The sequence below is a fragment of the Lacerta agilis genome, chromosome 8 (genome assembly GCF_009819535.1).
Source record: "Lacerta agilis isolate rLacAgi1 chromosome 8, rLacAgi1.pri, whole genome shotgun sequence".
NCBI classification, from domain to species: Eukaryota; Metazoa; Chordata; class Lepidosauria; order Squamata; family Lacertidae; genus Lacerta; species Lacerta agilis.
Genome location: NC_046319.1, coordinates 23,880,157 through 23,895,861, shown reverse-complemented (window position 1 = coordinate 23,895,861; position 15,705 = coordinate 23,880,157). Strand labels below are relative to the sequence as shown.

At 45.8% G+C, this 15,705-nt stretch overlaps 1 protein-coding gene across 2 annotated transcripts in view; it reads right to left on the bottom strand.

The window, feature by feature from the left end:
• The window catches only part of NPHP4 (nephrocystin 4), a 92,977-nt gene extending 78,963 nt beyond the window's left edge, over positions 1-14,014 (bottom strand). For both annotated transcript variants that reach the window (XM_033156571.1, XM_033156572.1), the window contains exons 1-3: positions 13,930-14,014; positions 8,333-8,523; positions 3,398-3,550 (exon numbers count right to left, since the gene is read on the bottom strand). In XM_033156571.1, coding sequence (XP_033012462.1) covers positions 3,398-3,550; positions 8,333-8,470 — 291 coding nt within the window. In that variant the 5' untranslated portion in view covers positions 8,471-8,523; positions 13,930-14,014. The remainder of the gene's footprint in view (positions 1-3,397; positions 3,551-8,332; positions 8,524-13,929) is intronic.
• Positions 14,015-15,705: the final 1,691 nt, after the last annotated feature.

The window sequence follows — 15,705 nt, the reverse complement described above, 5'->3', positions numbered from 1 at the left end:
GCTGTTGTTACTGTTTAGCAGAACAATTTTACCAGCTCGTTTGGATTTCACTGCCATTATTGTGGGAAAGAAGGGTCACAAGAAGGTCTTGAGACTCTTCAAATGGCAGAAGGGTGGAGAATGTGAGTCAAAGGCAAAGGAACCTGGTAGCCAGCTGAAGCGATTGCTCAGACTAGCAGGGAAATCTGTCCTGGAAGCAAGGGTCTCAAAGCCACAAGTGGCATGCCCTCGCCCCCCCTGTGAGGTCATGCTGGCATCGCTGAAAGCGTTAGTCAGTCCCTTGGGGAGTTGGGCAGCAAAAGCCAACCACCCCTATTTTTTCTATATCAAATGTGATGAGCGTATTGAGCACTTAATCGGCCCACTGCATCCATGTGCCATTGGAGGAGAGAGAGAAATGGCAAAACGCACCATAATCCTAAAGTTTCCAGAAACTGTGCTTTACAAATACTAAAAGGCAACATTGCATTTAAAGAAAGAAAGGCAATCCACTTAATAGGATCACCGGGGGCGGGGGAGACACAGGGCTACTAAGAGCAAGGTCTAGTGGTGCCAAGTTTAAGACAACACAGAATAAAGTTACTGGGGAGAGACACCCCGTCACCCTCAGCTGCTCCTATCACCTCTGAATTGGTTGGATATGCTTGCTGACCGTGCGTCATTCCTGGAGCAAGAGCACCATCTGCTGCCTGATCTCAAGTATGACAAGTAGTGAGATTTTTTTTTTTTAATCTATTCCATCATTTACTAGACTGGGGGGGGGGGGGGGTTGAGGATAAAGCAGACAGACAGAATAGAGGCACGATACCAAGTCATGTTCATTTACAAAGCCCTGAACAACTTATGGGCAGGGTAACTCAGGGAATTTGTCTAACCCTCTTTTAAAGCCATCAAAGTGTGTAGCCATCACTACCTCTTGCGGGAGAGAATTCCACCAAGTTACACTCAAGAGAAATCCCAGTTCTGTTCAAACCCTTCATTCTGGAGAGGAGTGGGGAAAGGGTATAATTTTACAGCTAACGTTACTAGAAATGGGGAAAGAAAAAAGGCAGGACATCCAGGAGAATATTGGGGGACCTGTAAGTGATAAGGGAGTGGGGGAAAGACAGTGTGGTGTAGTGGGTAGTGTTTTGGGACTAGGACGTAGGAGACCATGGTTCAGATTTCCATTCGGCTATGAAGCTCACTGGGTGACTTTGGGACAGTCACTGGCTCTCATCCTAACCTACCTCACTGGTTATTGTTGTTATTATTATTATTATTATTATTATTATTATTATTATTATTATTATACTCTGTACATCTGACTGGGCTGTCCCAGCCACTCTGGCTGACTTCCAACATAATAAAAACACAGCAAACATCAAACATTAAAACGTTATTGATACAGGTAGGTTGTGGGGATTAAATGAGGAGGGAGAACCATGTACACCACCTTGAGCTCCTTGGAGAAAAGGTGTGATAAGAAATGTAATAAATACATAAACTACCAGGGAAGGAGCATGTGCTCAGGGACTCCGGCAGGGTCCAAGGCTGTGATCTAGCCAAGTCTGGGTGTGCCCCACCCTCCACTTGAGCTGCTGAGAGGAATAGATCTCACCACTCTGACCCCTGTGATTGGCATGGCCATAGAATCACAGATGTATGAAGCCTCAGGATCATAGGATCCTAGCCTGTTGTGTCTGTGATCATTCAGGCTCCAGCATCTAACCTCAAGCAACTCCTAAGAGATCACCAGCCCTTTAAGCGAAAGCACATAAAGGGGCATCCTAAATCAATGGGCTGGAGCAACTGCTCTATGAGGAAAGGTTATAATAACTGGAGTTTTTTCAGTTGTTTCCAGAAAGTGCAGGTCAGGGTTCCTGTCATAGCTCAACAAGAGGGATGATATTCCACAGAACAAGGGCAGGCACACTAAAAGCCCTGCTCCAAGTTACTGCAGAATGGGCTTCTCAGACCTCTGGAACTTGCAAGAGAAGCCCTCCTGCAGACAAAAGATGCTGGACTAGGCAGGCCATTGGTCTGATCCAGAAGGGCTCATTTTACATTCTTAGGGGATTGTGCATGACCTCCTGCTGACTTCAGGGTGAGGTTACTGGCAACCACAAACTGCTGGTTGGCTAGCAAGGCCATCCATCGTTTTGCTGACCTCTACCTATATTCACTGATAACACCCGGGTCCCAGGTCTGATAAGAATCCCTCGTTGCCTTCATGTTAGTTGGTTGCCGGACATGCAACTAGGTCTGAGATGAGGCTAGGAACTGGAGTAGGGGCTGCGGCCTTCATCAAGACACTAGCAGCTTCCTAAAGCGGTAGATGTGGGGGAAATTCACTTATGCAATCCCTAGTGAGAAAGGGGTTTGCCTTCTTCTCCATTTGAGCATTCTGATAATGCCTCCAACACATGCACTGGCAGAGCAGTTCAGGAGAAGAAAGCGTACAAAATGACTGCAAGAGGTTGCAAAAGAGACCAGCATACAATTTTTAACACCTCAAGCAACCTGGTGCCGGGATCTTTCCAGCCCCAACGCCATACAATTCCAATGTGGTGGTGGAGGAGACTAAGGGGGCAGAGAATCTCTGGTCCCAGTTTCAGAAACCAAGAAGCCGAGAGGTATGTACCATATTATGTTTATTAAGCTATTAATAAAAGTGTAAGGGAAGAACTTTTTTTCCACTGTGACATCAATACCACCCACCAGATTACAATTACAGTTAAGGGGAGATATTGCAATGGCAGGTGCCTGCATGATTTACAGCGGGAGACCCATTCCTAACCTCGCGTCCCAGACACGTACCTATCTTTCTAGTTCATTATGATTATTAATAATTGATACCGGCAAAGTATTGTTTGCAACCTGTAACACAGTCCTTGCTGAAATCCTGGGGCACGTTGGCGATCTAAACTTCCACAGGTCCCTGAGGCATCAACAGGAACCTCTGTACATGCAGTGGAACCACCATCACATGGATAAAAGCAGCAAGACCCATATATGAACAGACTGAACGCGTCTTTGGGGCTGAGGTGAAAGAGTAAAGCTGTGAGCTACTACTGAGCCCTCACCAGTCTATCGGGACTCTCATCTCTTCGACTCTGCCCTGTTACCTTGTCAGAAAGTACAATGGAGGTAGATTTTCCTGCCCTGCCCTGCCTTCCCTGATCCCAGCTTTCCACCCATCCTGTCTAAGGGAAAACAGGATCAAATTAAAAACAGCTCAAATTAGCACCACGTCTATTATGGTATAAGCATGAACTCCTCACCCCACTGCAGAAATAATGAGTCGCCTACAGGCTTTTGAACCACCATGTGGATTTGGGCCAATTCTACTTCACCACCCTGTGCCTTCCCCCCAACACCCCAATTCCAGCCATCACTCAGAGCGTCTCTTCCTTACCTCGTGGAAGACCACTGCAGGGGGATGTCCCAGCCCAGCTTTAAGGGGCTTTGTAGCACTCCTCCAGGTCTTCCCAAAGAAATGGTGGTAGGTGACATCAAAGAAGGAAAGGCGCAGCTGGAATTCCACGTCCGACATTTCGTCCAATGCTCTCTGCCAGTGGTAGACCAAAGCAAACCATGAGAATGTAAGAAGAACCAAATGGATCGGGCCAGTGGCCCATATAGACCAATATCCTGTTATCACTGTGGCCAACCAGATGCCAATTATGGAATGCCTGAAAGCAGGACTTGAGCACAAGAGCACCCTCCTTTCCTGTGGCTTCCAGGAAAATGGGAAACTGGGCTGGATAAGCCTTTGGTCTAGTCGACAAGGATTCTTATTAAGTTCTTAAAGATGGAGAGTGCAGCAGTAAGAAATTCCATTGCCTCTCTCAAGGCATGGGTCCACAGGAGGTGGCCCTTCCAGCAACATGCAGAATGCAGGGCTCATCTACAAGCTCTCAGATTACAAATGGAATTCGCAGCAAACTATTAAAAACTTAAGAGGAGCCTCCTGGATCAGGCCAATGACCCATCGAACCATGTATCCTGTTCTTACAGTGCTGCCTCTGACCATGGAGGCAGAACACAGTTGTCAAGGCCAGTAGCAGTGAGCTGATTAGTATGGTCTGTCCATCAGAACGGAGGAGGGCCTATCCTAAGGAGAAAGGGAACTATTTGCACCTGTTTTAACAAATCTCCTTGCTCTAGTTCAGGGTTTCCCAAACTTGGGTCTCCAGCTGGTTTTGGTCTACAATTCCCGTCATCTCTAGCTAGCATGACTAGTTTGGGAGACCCAAGTTTGGGAAACACTGCAAAGTTACTTCTTTGGTGTCACCACTGGCTCAGGACCAGGCGGGTGGTGGGTATCTCCTGAAAGGCTGGACGAGGGGCAAGCTCCAGCGGTGCCAGGGGTGGAGGAAAGGCTGCCACAGAAGTTGGTGGAGAAGTGAGCACAGAGCATCTGGGTGACATGGGAAGGGTTCGGGTGGAGCACTGGGGTGACACACCTCTGGGACCCTCTCCTGGGTCCCGAGCCCTCATCTGTAGCTTCCCCTCTGGGTTGTTCCTCCATCTCGCACAGCCCAGACGCTACCTGTCATAACCTGCTGGGCTGCTCCCCTCTGGTTGTCAGTAGGTAACCTCTCCAATTCTTCCCCATCCTGGTCTGACCAGGGTAAACGAATATAGGATAGCAGCTTAACGAATATTTATACTTATCCACTTTAAAGAGAACTGGGTGTATAAGTTTTATATAAAAATGCTAACCCACCTTTGCAATATCACCATGGGGAGTTAAGAGTTTATAGCAAAACTGGCAAAGTACACAGAAGAACATAAATTACAAGGGGCAAAGGGCTCCATATAGTATGAGATAGCACAGAAGACAGCCATGGGTGTGGGAAGTTACATGCAAAGGGGGGAGCTGAAAATGGTTGAATAGGAACTAGGTTAGGATTAAATATTTTTTAAATATATATATATATATATATATATATATATATATATATATATATATATATATATATATATATTACAGTAATATGAGAGGGCAGGATAGAGAGGGAACAGCTGGCCAGTATCAGAACCAGAGGGAAAGTAATTAAAGTTAACTGCATCTGATTTTTAAACAAGGCGACGTTCTCACTCTCTGTCAAATAGAAAGCAATTGGCCCCTGGAAGTCTTAGCCACCAGCACATTACACAGCAGCTGCTTAAAGCAGGCTCACGTCCTGAAAACTTGACACACAGATTTGCATAGTTAAGGCAGCGCTCTTGGGTGATGGTAAGGTCAAGAGCCCACACAGCAGCTCTCTGTGTGAACATGCGCCACTTAAATTATTCACAGATTGCTTTTCTCATACAAATTTAAATGGGCATCTAATAATACACTCTGTTTTTCATTTAAAAAATAACATTACAGTCAATGGGTTACACGCAAAGCGGTCTGTGCGTAAGCCTGGGCTTCTACTTGTGCAATGGGGCTTCACTTTCCTCCCCTCCTCTCTAAAGCACCCTCACACATCCTCAAAGTCTGCTTCGGGGGGGGGGGGTGGCAGGGGGCTGTGGAGCAGACCATAGCCCTTAGCCCCCCCCAAAAAAAGATTAGGCACCCCATCCATCTTAAATATTTACACGGTTGGCCATGGCAGGAGATGTGTGCTATTGGCGAAGAAATCCGATTAAGCTAGAGCAAAATCTTATTTATATATCATGTTTCTAGTCCCCACAGTTAAGAGAAGGTGCAGCAAGTCACATATTTGTTACAGGAGGGCAGAGGTTCCTAATTAGCTAAGTACAGCAGACACCCGGTTTTTCAAAAGCTAAGTCACAGACTCCCTACTTTAGAAAATTTTAATATCTTTATGGCAGACTTTGGTATGTGAATGATGCCACAGACCCCCTCCCCCAGGTGGGTTACGTGGACCCTCTGGGTCCTGTGGATCACCAGTTGGGAACCGCTGCTTTAAAGCATAAGAGAAGTGCCACCATTTGCATAACATGTTGTTTATTACTGTACCTTGTATTTTACATCGTGGTTCTGTTCCTGCTTTTAATGCTGTGTTTTTATTCCTGTCTGTCCCGTGCTCTCAGCAGGGAAAGCGTGGTGCATAAGAAATAATAATAACAACAAGAACAACAACTCACCTTGGCCAGAGGTTTTTAGGTGCTATTAAAGGGAAGTAAATTGCCATCAATGGTTTAGTCTAATACATGCTGCCCTGGGGAAAGCAGAGCCCTCAGACAGCCAGGGAAGCAGGAAGTTTAATGTGGCAACTTTTTTTATTATTAAAAAGCAGCAAAGTGATGCACAAGTGTGGGTGACCTGAATTTAGGTTTGGAAAAACAAGAAACTGATAGAAACCAAAATTGACAGATTTTGTCATTCCCTGATCTCCACCACTGTGAAATGAGCTAGGATGGCAACAGGCAGCCACTGCAGAAACTGGAGCCCTGAAGCCATGCACTTCCAACAACCCACTCCAGTCGGAAGACCAGCATCAGTGTTTTGAGACAGAAATCCTATGAAAAAGTGCATTCTCTTTTGCTTATTGTTTCTTTATCTTACAAAATAATCAGTGAGCAATTTTCCATCCCACCTTGATTTAAAGGGGACATGACCATGGCAGAGGAGGGTTGCGCACAGGGACTCCCTTTAGGACCTGAGTCAGCCCACGTACATTCAGCATTGACCCCCCTCCCCGATCCAAAAGAAGGTATTTTAACTCCCAGCTTCCCCTCGTCTCCAATACCATCAGCAAGGCCAGGATTAGAGCAGAGAGACTTTTACCAAGTGTGCTATTAAAGATTTAGTCACTCTGCATTATTTAGCAGGACAGGGCTTTAAACCCCTGAACGCTTCAGCCTAGAGAGTGGCAGGTTCACCTTCTCATGTCTCTGCCTGCAGGTTGGATAAGGTAGATGGGAGTTGAATCAACCACTATTATACTCCTTTCACAAGGTGGTACAGAAGGGGCTGAGCTTGCCCACTTGCCACCCCACACCCCCTTATACATGAAAGAGGCTTGCTTTAGCAGGTGAATCCTACTTATTATAAGTGAGATGCACCAGCGGCATCACATACCCTGGAGACAGACAGACAGACAGGGTAACTAAGGGGAAAGGAGAAAGACAGGGCAAGCTGGCCAGATCACATTCTGCCATTATAATGAGAAATCAGTGACAGGGTGAGGAAGTAGGTTCTATGATATGTATTTTAAAAATGTAGGTAGGTTTGAGAATGTCCCATGCCAAATTAGATAGATAGATAGATAGATAGATGATAGATAGATGATAGATAGATGATAGATAGATGATAGATAGATATAGATAGATAGATAGATAGATAGATAGATAGATACTGCACCTGCAGCAGCAAAACCAGACACCTTCATCTGCTCCACCTGCAATAAAACATGTCCCTCCTGTATTGGTCTCTACAGCCACAGCAGGCGCTGTAACTCTCCAATGGTTTGACTTTACCCCTGAAGGCACACTCTTCCATTGTCTCCTGAGACAGACAGGTGCCATTTTTGTTGTTGCTAAAAATTCCCAGGAAAGGCAGAGAACTCCCCACTGGTGCGCACACATGTATACACCCAACATGCATACAAATGACTACACCAAACAGCAGCACCAGTTAAAAATATAAACTGCAGCGGAAGGATGTTTGGCTATCTGAGCACATCTATTTCTTTCTCTGCCAGAACATGTGCTTGAGGAAGTTCCGATGCCAGACCCCACCCACAGGCCCCAAGGTTCCCAGTTCAAGTCCCTGATGTCATCGTCTACACTGCAAACTCCTTTTTAACCCCCGTCCCCAACTTGATGTTGGTGATGGTTACCACTTATAGACACTGGTGCTGGTGGGGAATTGTCTTTGTGACAGTGGAAGAATCATAGATTCACTTTGGTGGGGTGTGTGTCCTCCATAAGCATTTCATCTAAATGTTATTGTATTGGTATCTCAATGACAACAGTCCCTTGTCATGGTCAGATCACTTCCTGTTGAGATTTAGGTTTTCAGTACCTTCCTCTCTGCAGTGGTGGGGGATCTATTAGGATGGTCTGCCCTCAAAGGCTGATGGATCCAATGGGTTTCCAGACAGCTCTGGGGGATTTTCTGGCTCTTATGATTGGCATGCCTATCAAAGCCCTGGGGTTATAGGTTTTTGTTTTATTATGTATTTTGTATTCTCATGTTGTATTTTTCTGTTGTGAACAACCCTAGGATCTTTGGATGACAGGCAGTTTACAATTTAATAAATACTAATTATAATATTAATAACAATCTCAGCTGTGATGTGATGCCTCAAATGTCCCTGCACAGAAATATTTTATTTAAGAAATAAAATCAACAACAACCCTGGTCTTCAAGGGAGGCATATCTTACCAGCTTCAATGCATCTCCCTCCACAGACTTCAGGATGAACTGAAACGCCGTCGATTCCCTGGGTGGGGAGTGCCGTCTCCTCTGGTTGTGTGGCGGAACCGTCAAGTTTTGTACAAAGAGCCTTTGCCACTCCCCCATCCTGCTGCCTGAAATGCTGGCACCGTTTTCACCTCAGCCACAGAAAATTCTGCCTTTCAAAAGGAAACAAAAAACAAAACAAAAAGGGAATCTGACTCAATAAACGTTTTGGGCCCACCCTCACATTACATGTGTGTCTTCCTGTGCTATGAAGGTGCATTTGGCAAGGTCCACATAACTAGCCCCTTCAAAGCTTTTGCTAGTCCGCACAGCAACAACCTGAAACCTTCCAGTTTACAAACTCTTGCCTGAAGGTAATACCTCACCATTGTTCCCTGCCTCTTGACATCTGCCGCTTGAAGCAGCTGCCTCACTACCTACTGAGAGATGGCCGTGCATAGGAGCCCATGCTCCACACTTCCTGCCTATGCATTTTCTCCCAGTTTCCAGAAGGAGTAATTCCAACATGGCAGAACATAAGAAGAGCCTGCCGGATCATGCCAATGGTCCATCTAGTCCAGCATCCTGTTTCTCACATGCTGGATGGGGCTGGTGGCAGCTGTAGTCCAAAATATCTGGACAGTACCAGGTTGGCAAAGGCTGCTCCGTCACTTCAGACTACAGGGGTGTTTGCGTGTGGAGTAGAGAATTGTGTTCCCCTAGTACTTCAGTAATATAGGCCAAATCTTTCTTCCTACTATAGCAGTTTACTGAATGCGAAGGAGTTGGAGTTACCCCCCCCCCTTATCTAAAACAAATGTCTAATTCCATTTTACATACAAATGAATTGGTTCAGAAGCATTAGGTTCCACAAATCTATGCAAGTGTCTGGATTTTGAACACCCAAAGGTTATTTTTTATCCTTTGGGTGTTTTTTTTTTGGGGGGGGGGAGAAAAAATGCTGTTTTCCTTTAGACCATGGAACACTTTCTTATTGTAGACCACACATTGTTTTTCCTCTCTGTATGTTTTATTACTGAGCAGCTAAATCGTGGAGCTGAATCCTATACTTTTTTATTAGCAGTTTGGCAACCTATACTACTTCTTCTGTTATTTTGTTTTTCCTGAAGCATGTTTGTTGCTATTAAAACTTGATAAGAAATATATGAAAAACAAACGTGCAGAAGCACCCAGGAACGTGATTTCCAACTCCATCAGTGTCATTTGTAAGCAGAATTCTATATATATCATAACTGTTCATGCATTTTCTTTTTACATTGACAACCCTGGGGATTTTGTATTGTAAAGGGCAGTAAAAAAGGAGGGGGAAGGGGGTAATCTAAAATAAATATTGCCACCTGATTTCACACAATGTCTAGGAAGATTTTACCAGGAAGGAGGTGGGTGCGTTTGGAAACAGAGCAGTATCAGTGAAAAACACAGGCTTGCTGGGCAAATGCAGGGCTTGGGCATCCAGAAATCCTCTCGCTTTCCAGCTGAGGAGTCTAAGTATGACTCACTGCCAAATTAGCCCTGCCGGCAGACGAAACCAGATAAGTCATTCAAGGGCAGGCAGCTGACCTGCCACCGGGAAAACCAGCACTGTGCACATTCATAGATGACATGCTGGGGTTTCTAGAGCTCATCTGTACAGATGAAATATGCCTGCAGCTCCAGCTCAGGTGGAAGGGAGCACCTTCACATCCTCTTCTTGCTGGCCTTTCTTTAGTTTTCTTATCTCTCCTCTGCCTTCCTCATTGTTGGAGATTTCCCTCTTTCAACCACTCCTCTGGCCCTAGTTGGGAATAGGGAGGCGCACAAACACACACACCTTGCCAAAGTCCCAAGATGTGGGGTCAGTCTTCTGACTGCATAGATAAAATCAACATGAGTCTTATGTATGCTGAAGACAGGCTGTATGTATGCAGTGCAGGCCCAGGCCCCGTCACTTCAATGAGGACAGGAACCATCTGTACCTAAATAACTTCCTTGGGACAGGAGGTGGGTGGGCAGCGCAGGTCTGCCTCGGATCAAGGTTGAAGTCCTACCAATTTGAGGGGAGGGCATTTTTGACGGGCAGAGGAATTAGCGAAGAAACAGGACAGGAAATGTGAGATTAAGACCCACTACAAAGTGCAAGTAGATAAATAGGTACCGCTCTGGCGGGAAGGTAAACGGTGTCTCCATGCGCTGCTCTGGTTCGCCAGAAGCGGCTTTGTCATGCTGTCCACATGACCCGGAAGCTGTACGCCGGCTCCCTCGGCCAGTAAAGCGAGATGAGCACCGCAACCCCAGAGTCATCCGCGACTGGACCTAACAGTCAGGGGTCCCTTTACCTTTACAAGGAATGTCAAGAACAAGGCCTCCCAGCATCCTGTTCTCATAGAGGCCAACCAGATGTCCCAAAGGGAAACCAGCAAGCAAGATCCAAGCACAAGAGCAATCTCCCTCTTGGAACCTTAATACATGAAAGAGCACCCTTCCACAATATTTTCTGGCCCAAGCCCTACAGTCAACTGAGAGGCCCCTGGCCATAATACTTATGACCAGCACCATGGGCAAGACAGCAATGTGAGACAAGGCTTTTTAGGTGGTGGCACCCAATTTACAGCTCCCTCCCGAGAGACTGTCCTCTGCATTAGCTTTCTTCAAGAACAAATCAATTTTCTATTCGCCTAGGCCTTTGGTTTTTAAGCCACTGTTCCTTCTGAAGTTGACGGAGCAGACTTTTTAGGGGCTCTCCAGACTATTTTATTACAGGTGTATTCTACAACATATTCTCAACCCAACAATAACGAATTAAGGGTAGATTTAATTTACTTTGGTTTGTTCTGCGATGATTCCCCAATGCCACAACATTATTGCTATCCAGAGGGACTATTGCAAACCAAAAGCGGGACAAAAATAAACCAGAGCATTTGTGGTATTGGACATGCACAGATTGAAAATGAAGCTGTGTGACTGCCCCAAAACGTTTGTAGGGACAAACGGAACTGAAAGCAGGAATGCGTATGACTGCCCAAATAGCGTAATAAACATAAATCATAATGAATGTGCAGTAAAAAGAAAATCTGGAGGGGCCCTTAGTGTTGTTGATTTGTGTTTTTCATTTTAGGCTGCTTTTCTTGTATTTTATATTATATTGTATGTTCTGTGCTGTCAGCAACCCTGTGGTTGGAGGAAGGGTTGGAGGAAACTGTGCAATAAATTAAATGGCAAGCAAGCTTTTTGAGTTCTACAGAACTGCAAATCATCATGACACTATGGGCAAGTCATCACATAGGAAAACAAAAACCAAAAAAATGCACTAGCTGAAGGGAATCCCACTTTTGCTCTTCACTGGCTGAGAAAAAAGCAGGAACATTTTAATAATAGTAGTAGTAGTAGTAGTAATAATAATAATAATAATAATAATAATAATAATAATAATATTGTTGTAGTAGTCTTATCAGCATCTGAAGGGTATTGAGTTCCACATCCTTAATGTATGCCAGTCTGAACATAACAGTAAATTATGGTTTGACTTAACCAGGAAGTGAGGGAGGGAAGTGGAGCATGTAAAGTCTCAGGCAGTCACTGTGGTTATATATATATATAATTAGGTGGTAAGTCTTCACTGTACCAATCAGTGTGCAAATATTACCTTTAAAAGTTAAGTAGTAACCTAGCCAAGCTCCCATTTTCTCCCACGCATCCTTATTATTATGTTCAACAGATCTGGACTGAAGAAGAGGTACCATTCACAAATCAATAAAACCAAGTTTTCGGAACACTAATATTTATTTATTTATTTTTAAAAAAACTTTCCTTTGTTTGTGCTCTCGTGCCAAACAGCACTTGTGGGAAATACAGTCATACCTCGAGTTATGCTCGCTGCGGGTTACTGTATGTTTTTTCGGGTTGTGCTCTGTGCTGGAATGGCTTACTTCCAGGTTTCGGCGCTCATGCATGCGCAGAAGCACTAAATCATGCGTGCGCAGAAGCGCCAAATTGCGTCACGCTCGTGCGCAGATGCAGCGCTGCAAGATACGGACGCTGTGGGTTGCGGACGTGCTTCCGTCACAGATTACGTCCGCAACCCGAGCATTCACTGTAGTATAATAAAACCAGCACAAGGTTTGACACATACAGACTCCTCCACAACTAATCGGTACAGCTTTATTACATTTATGCACGGCCAAAAGCACTCCCTTCACATTATGAAATTTTTTGGTTAACATAAACTATATATACGGTATATTGCCTTTTCTATAAATGGTTACCTGCGTTAGGAACTTGTCTTATTTTGATGTACTGCCTTAACTTCATCTTCCTGGCCGGGGGGGGGGGGGGGATATTTTCTTTTTAAGTTTGTACGATGGTATAGGGCAGGGGTTTTCAACCAGTGTGCCGTGGCACCCCGGGGTGCCTTGAAGGATGGTCAAGGGTGCCGTGGGCAACACAGGCCTCCGTCCCTCTTTTCCTCCCTCCTCGGATGTCCTTTTGCATCTCTGCCTCCCTAAGGCTTGCGCAGCTGTTTGTTGCAGAAGCCTTGGTTGCAAGCTCCCCGGGCCAATGGTGGCTCTCGGGTTTGCCAGGGGGTGCCGGTTGCCAGGAACTGAGGCTGCCTCGGAGTATGCAAGCAAGTGGGTGACTGAGGGAGCCCAGGCAGCCAGCCCGCCAGCCCTTGCTGTTGGGAACGGGCAGGCAAGTGGGAGGCTGGGCAGGCAGGCAGCACGTTGGCCTTTCTTGTGCATGCTGCGTGCAACGCCTGCCTGGGAGGTGAGTGCCTGGCACCGAAGGGGAGCCTTTCCACCATGCAGGCAGTGGTGCCCGCTGCTGCCCCCCAATGTAAGGTGCTGGCTTCGTGTTCATTGCTAGGCTGCTTAAGGCTGGGGGCATCTTTTTCCCAGGCCCCTGTGGGGCGGCACAATGAGGTGCCTCTCTTTGGAGCGGTGGAGGTGGCTGCCCAGAGGACTTCCAAGGAGGAGAGGCTGAGGGAAACCTCCATCCACAAGGGAAGGTGTTCGAAAAAGGGGCAAGGGGCGGGCGGCTCTGCAGGTCAAGGGGTCACTGAGGCTCAGAGCCAAGGACTCAAAATTTAAGGTTGGAAACCACTGTTATAGTATATTGCAATAATTCAGTACTAATAATAATATAATAATAATCTGTGGGGTATTCCACGGAAATTATCAAATTATTTCAGCAGTTTGTCTGTGAAGCTTCTTGAGAGCACTGGTGTGTGATTAAAAAGCAAACAAACCACCTTATATATTTACAGTACTGTATATAAAATGTCAACAGAGGCCAAGTTGCAGGGAGAGGAGCCAATGGAACCTTCTAGAACCTAGCGGAACAATAAGGGAGGGGCAGAGGCAGTTAGCGCCACCGTTCGCGAGTTGGGGGTGTGTGTGTGAAGGGAATCTGCTAGCCAATCAGCGGGCTCCTCTGTTTTTCCCCAATGGGAAAGGGACAAAGCAAAGTGAACCCCTAAAGCTATACGAGGAAGGGAAAGCCGGACAGCCAATCAGCGCGCTGCTTTTCATCGCCTCTCTCAATGGGACGGGGTGCTCGCCCCACTTTCTCCCACCTCCCGTTACCTGCGGCTTTCATGCTCTTCTTCTTTGGGCACGCAGCCGCCGCCATCTTGTCCGGGACGAACCACTCGCCTATTGGTTGGAGGGGGGACAGAGCAACCATTCGTCACCAGGGGTCAAACACTGCCTTTCGCCACTACCCTTCGCCCAGTACTGTTCCATTTCCTTATAGGGTTTATTCTCCTCTGCCTGTCGTCCCGCCTCCCTCTCTTTGTCTCCTTGCGTTCCTCTTCTGCCACCTACCCTCCCCACCGAACTTTGCTAAATGGCACGGCCCGAGCCGGCGTGGCGGCCGTTGTAGTAGCATAGGCGTTGCCGCGGCAACGGAGAAAAGGGGCGCGGCCTCGAGCGGGCAGAAAACCGCGCGCGCAGGGGAAAAAAGAAAATTCAAATTTTAGCTGCACTATACTGTACAGTCTGTAACCAGAGGTACCACTGTACAGTATAGCTTAAGAGAATGCAAGCACTTATCCTGTCGCTGCTCCTGTGCAATTTAGCAACAATTACTTTCCTATACTTGAAAAGCCAGAGAAACAAACAATTTTACAATGGAAAGCTTTATTCCTTTCCCCACCTCCCAGCTATTTTAAAAACTGGTGCAATTTCTCTTAATTCCAATATTATGTATTTATCCCATTTATACGTGTACCTCATACTTTCAGCAAAGAAGCTAAAGGAGGCATGCAAAGTTAACCTGTGCCACTGTCCTTTTGCCCTCACAACAACCCTGTGAGGTAGGCAAGGCTGAGAGGTTGTGAGCCCTATTGTTGCCCACTGAGCTTTGGGCCTAAGAAGGGAAATAGGAAGCTGTCTTATACCAAGTCAGACCAATGGTTTATCTAGCTCAGTATTGTCCAGAGTTGCAAATTAAGTAAGTGTCCTCTACCTGGGAGAGGCAAGATTCAAATTGGGGGCTTAGTCTCTTCACCCACGTGCTACACCAGTACTATTCAGTTGTGGCCCTTTATTGAAGGGTCTATTTAGCTGTCATAGCTCAACACTGTTATCTTCCATTAATATATACCAAATCATTTTGAAGCGCAACATCACCAGCATTCATCACCATGCATTTCATACTGCAACCTCCTGGGGTAGGGGTTGCCCTCTTGTCCTTTGTAAAGTGCTGTGTGTGTTGACAGGAGTGTGCAGACAAGCAACAATCATCACCACATCTTGTAGAAGTGAATCCCTTAAGTTTCTTAGGCGATGCTCTGTGAATCAATATTTATATCAGTTCCTGAATATTCTTCCAGTTTATTTATTCCTTACAATTTATACACCTACTGACAAAAACAAACTTCAAAGCAGTTTACAAATGTAGGATGAGTCCTGATATGGGAATATGGGGAAGAAAATATCCTTTTCCCACACTTCATAATCCAAACATTTGCTTAGCAACAAACTCTAAGACAGAGGTGGGTAACCTGCAGCCCATTAAATGTTGCTGGTCTACCACTCCTTTCTTAGCTGACCATTGCTCATGCTGATGGAAATAGTCCAGCATTGTGGTGAAGCTTTTTTTAACTCATTGAAACTGAGAAAATAAGATAGAAAAGCTTCAGTTACTAGTTTTCTGTGTGCTTGGCTGTCGTTAAAGATGCAGCGGTTAAGTGCAAATTAAATACAGTGACACCACTCTTCATGAGCTTCCCAGAGAACAGGATACCGGATGACTGGGCCCTCTGCACTGAAATACTTACCTTATGGTGAACTCAGGTTTCCATATCAGTTAAAGGAAGATATGTGAAAAATACAATCCAGAAGGCCCATAGGCATGTA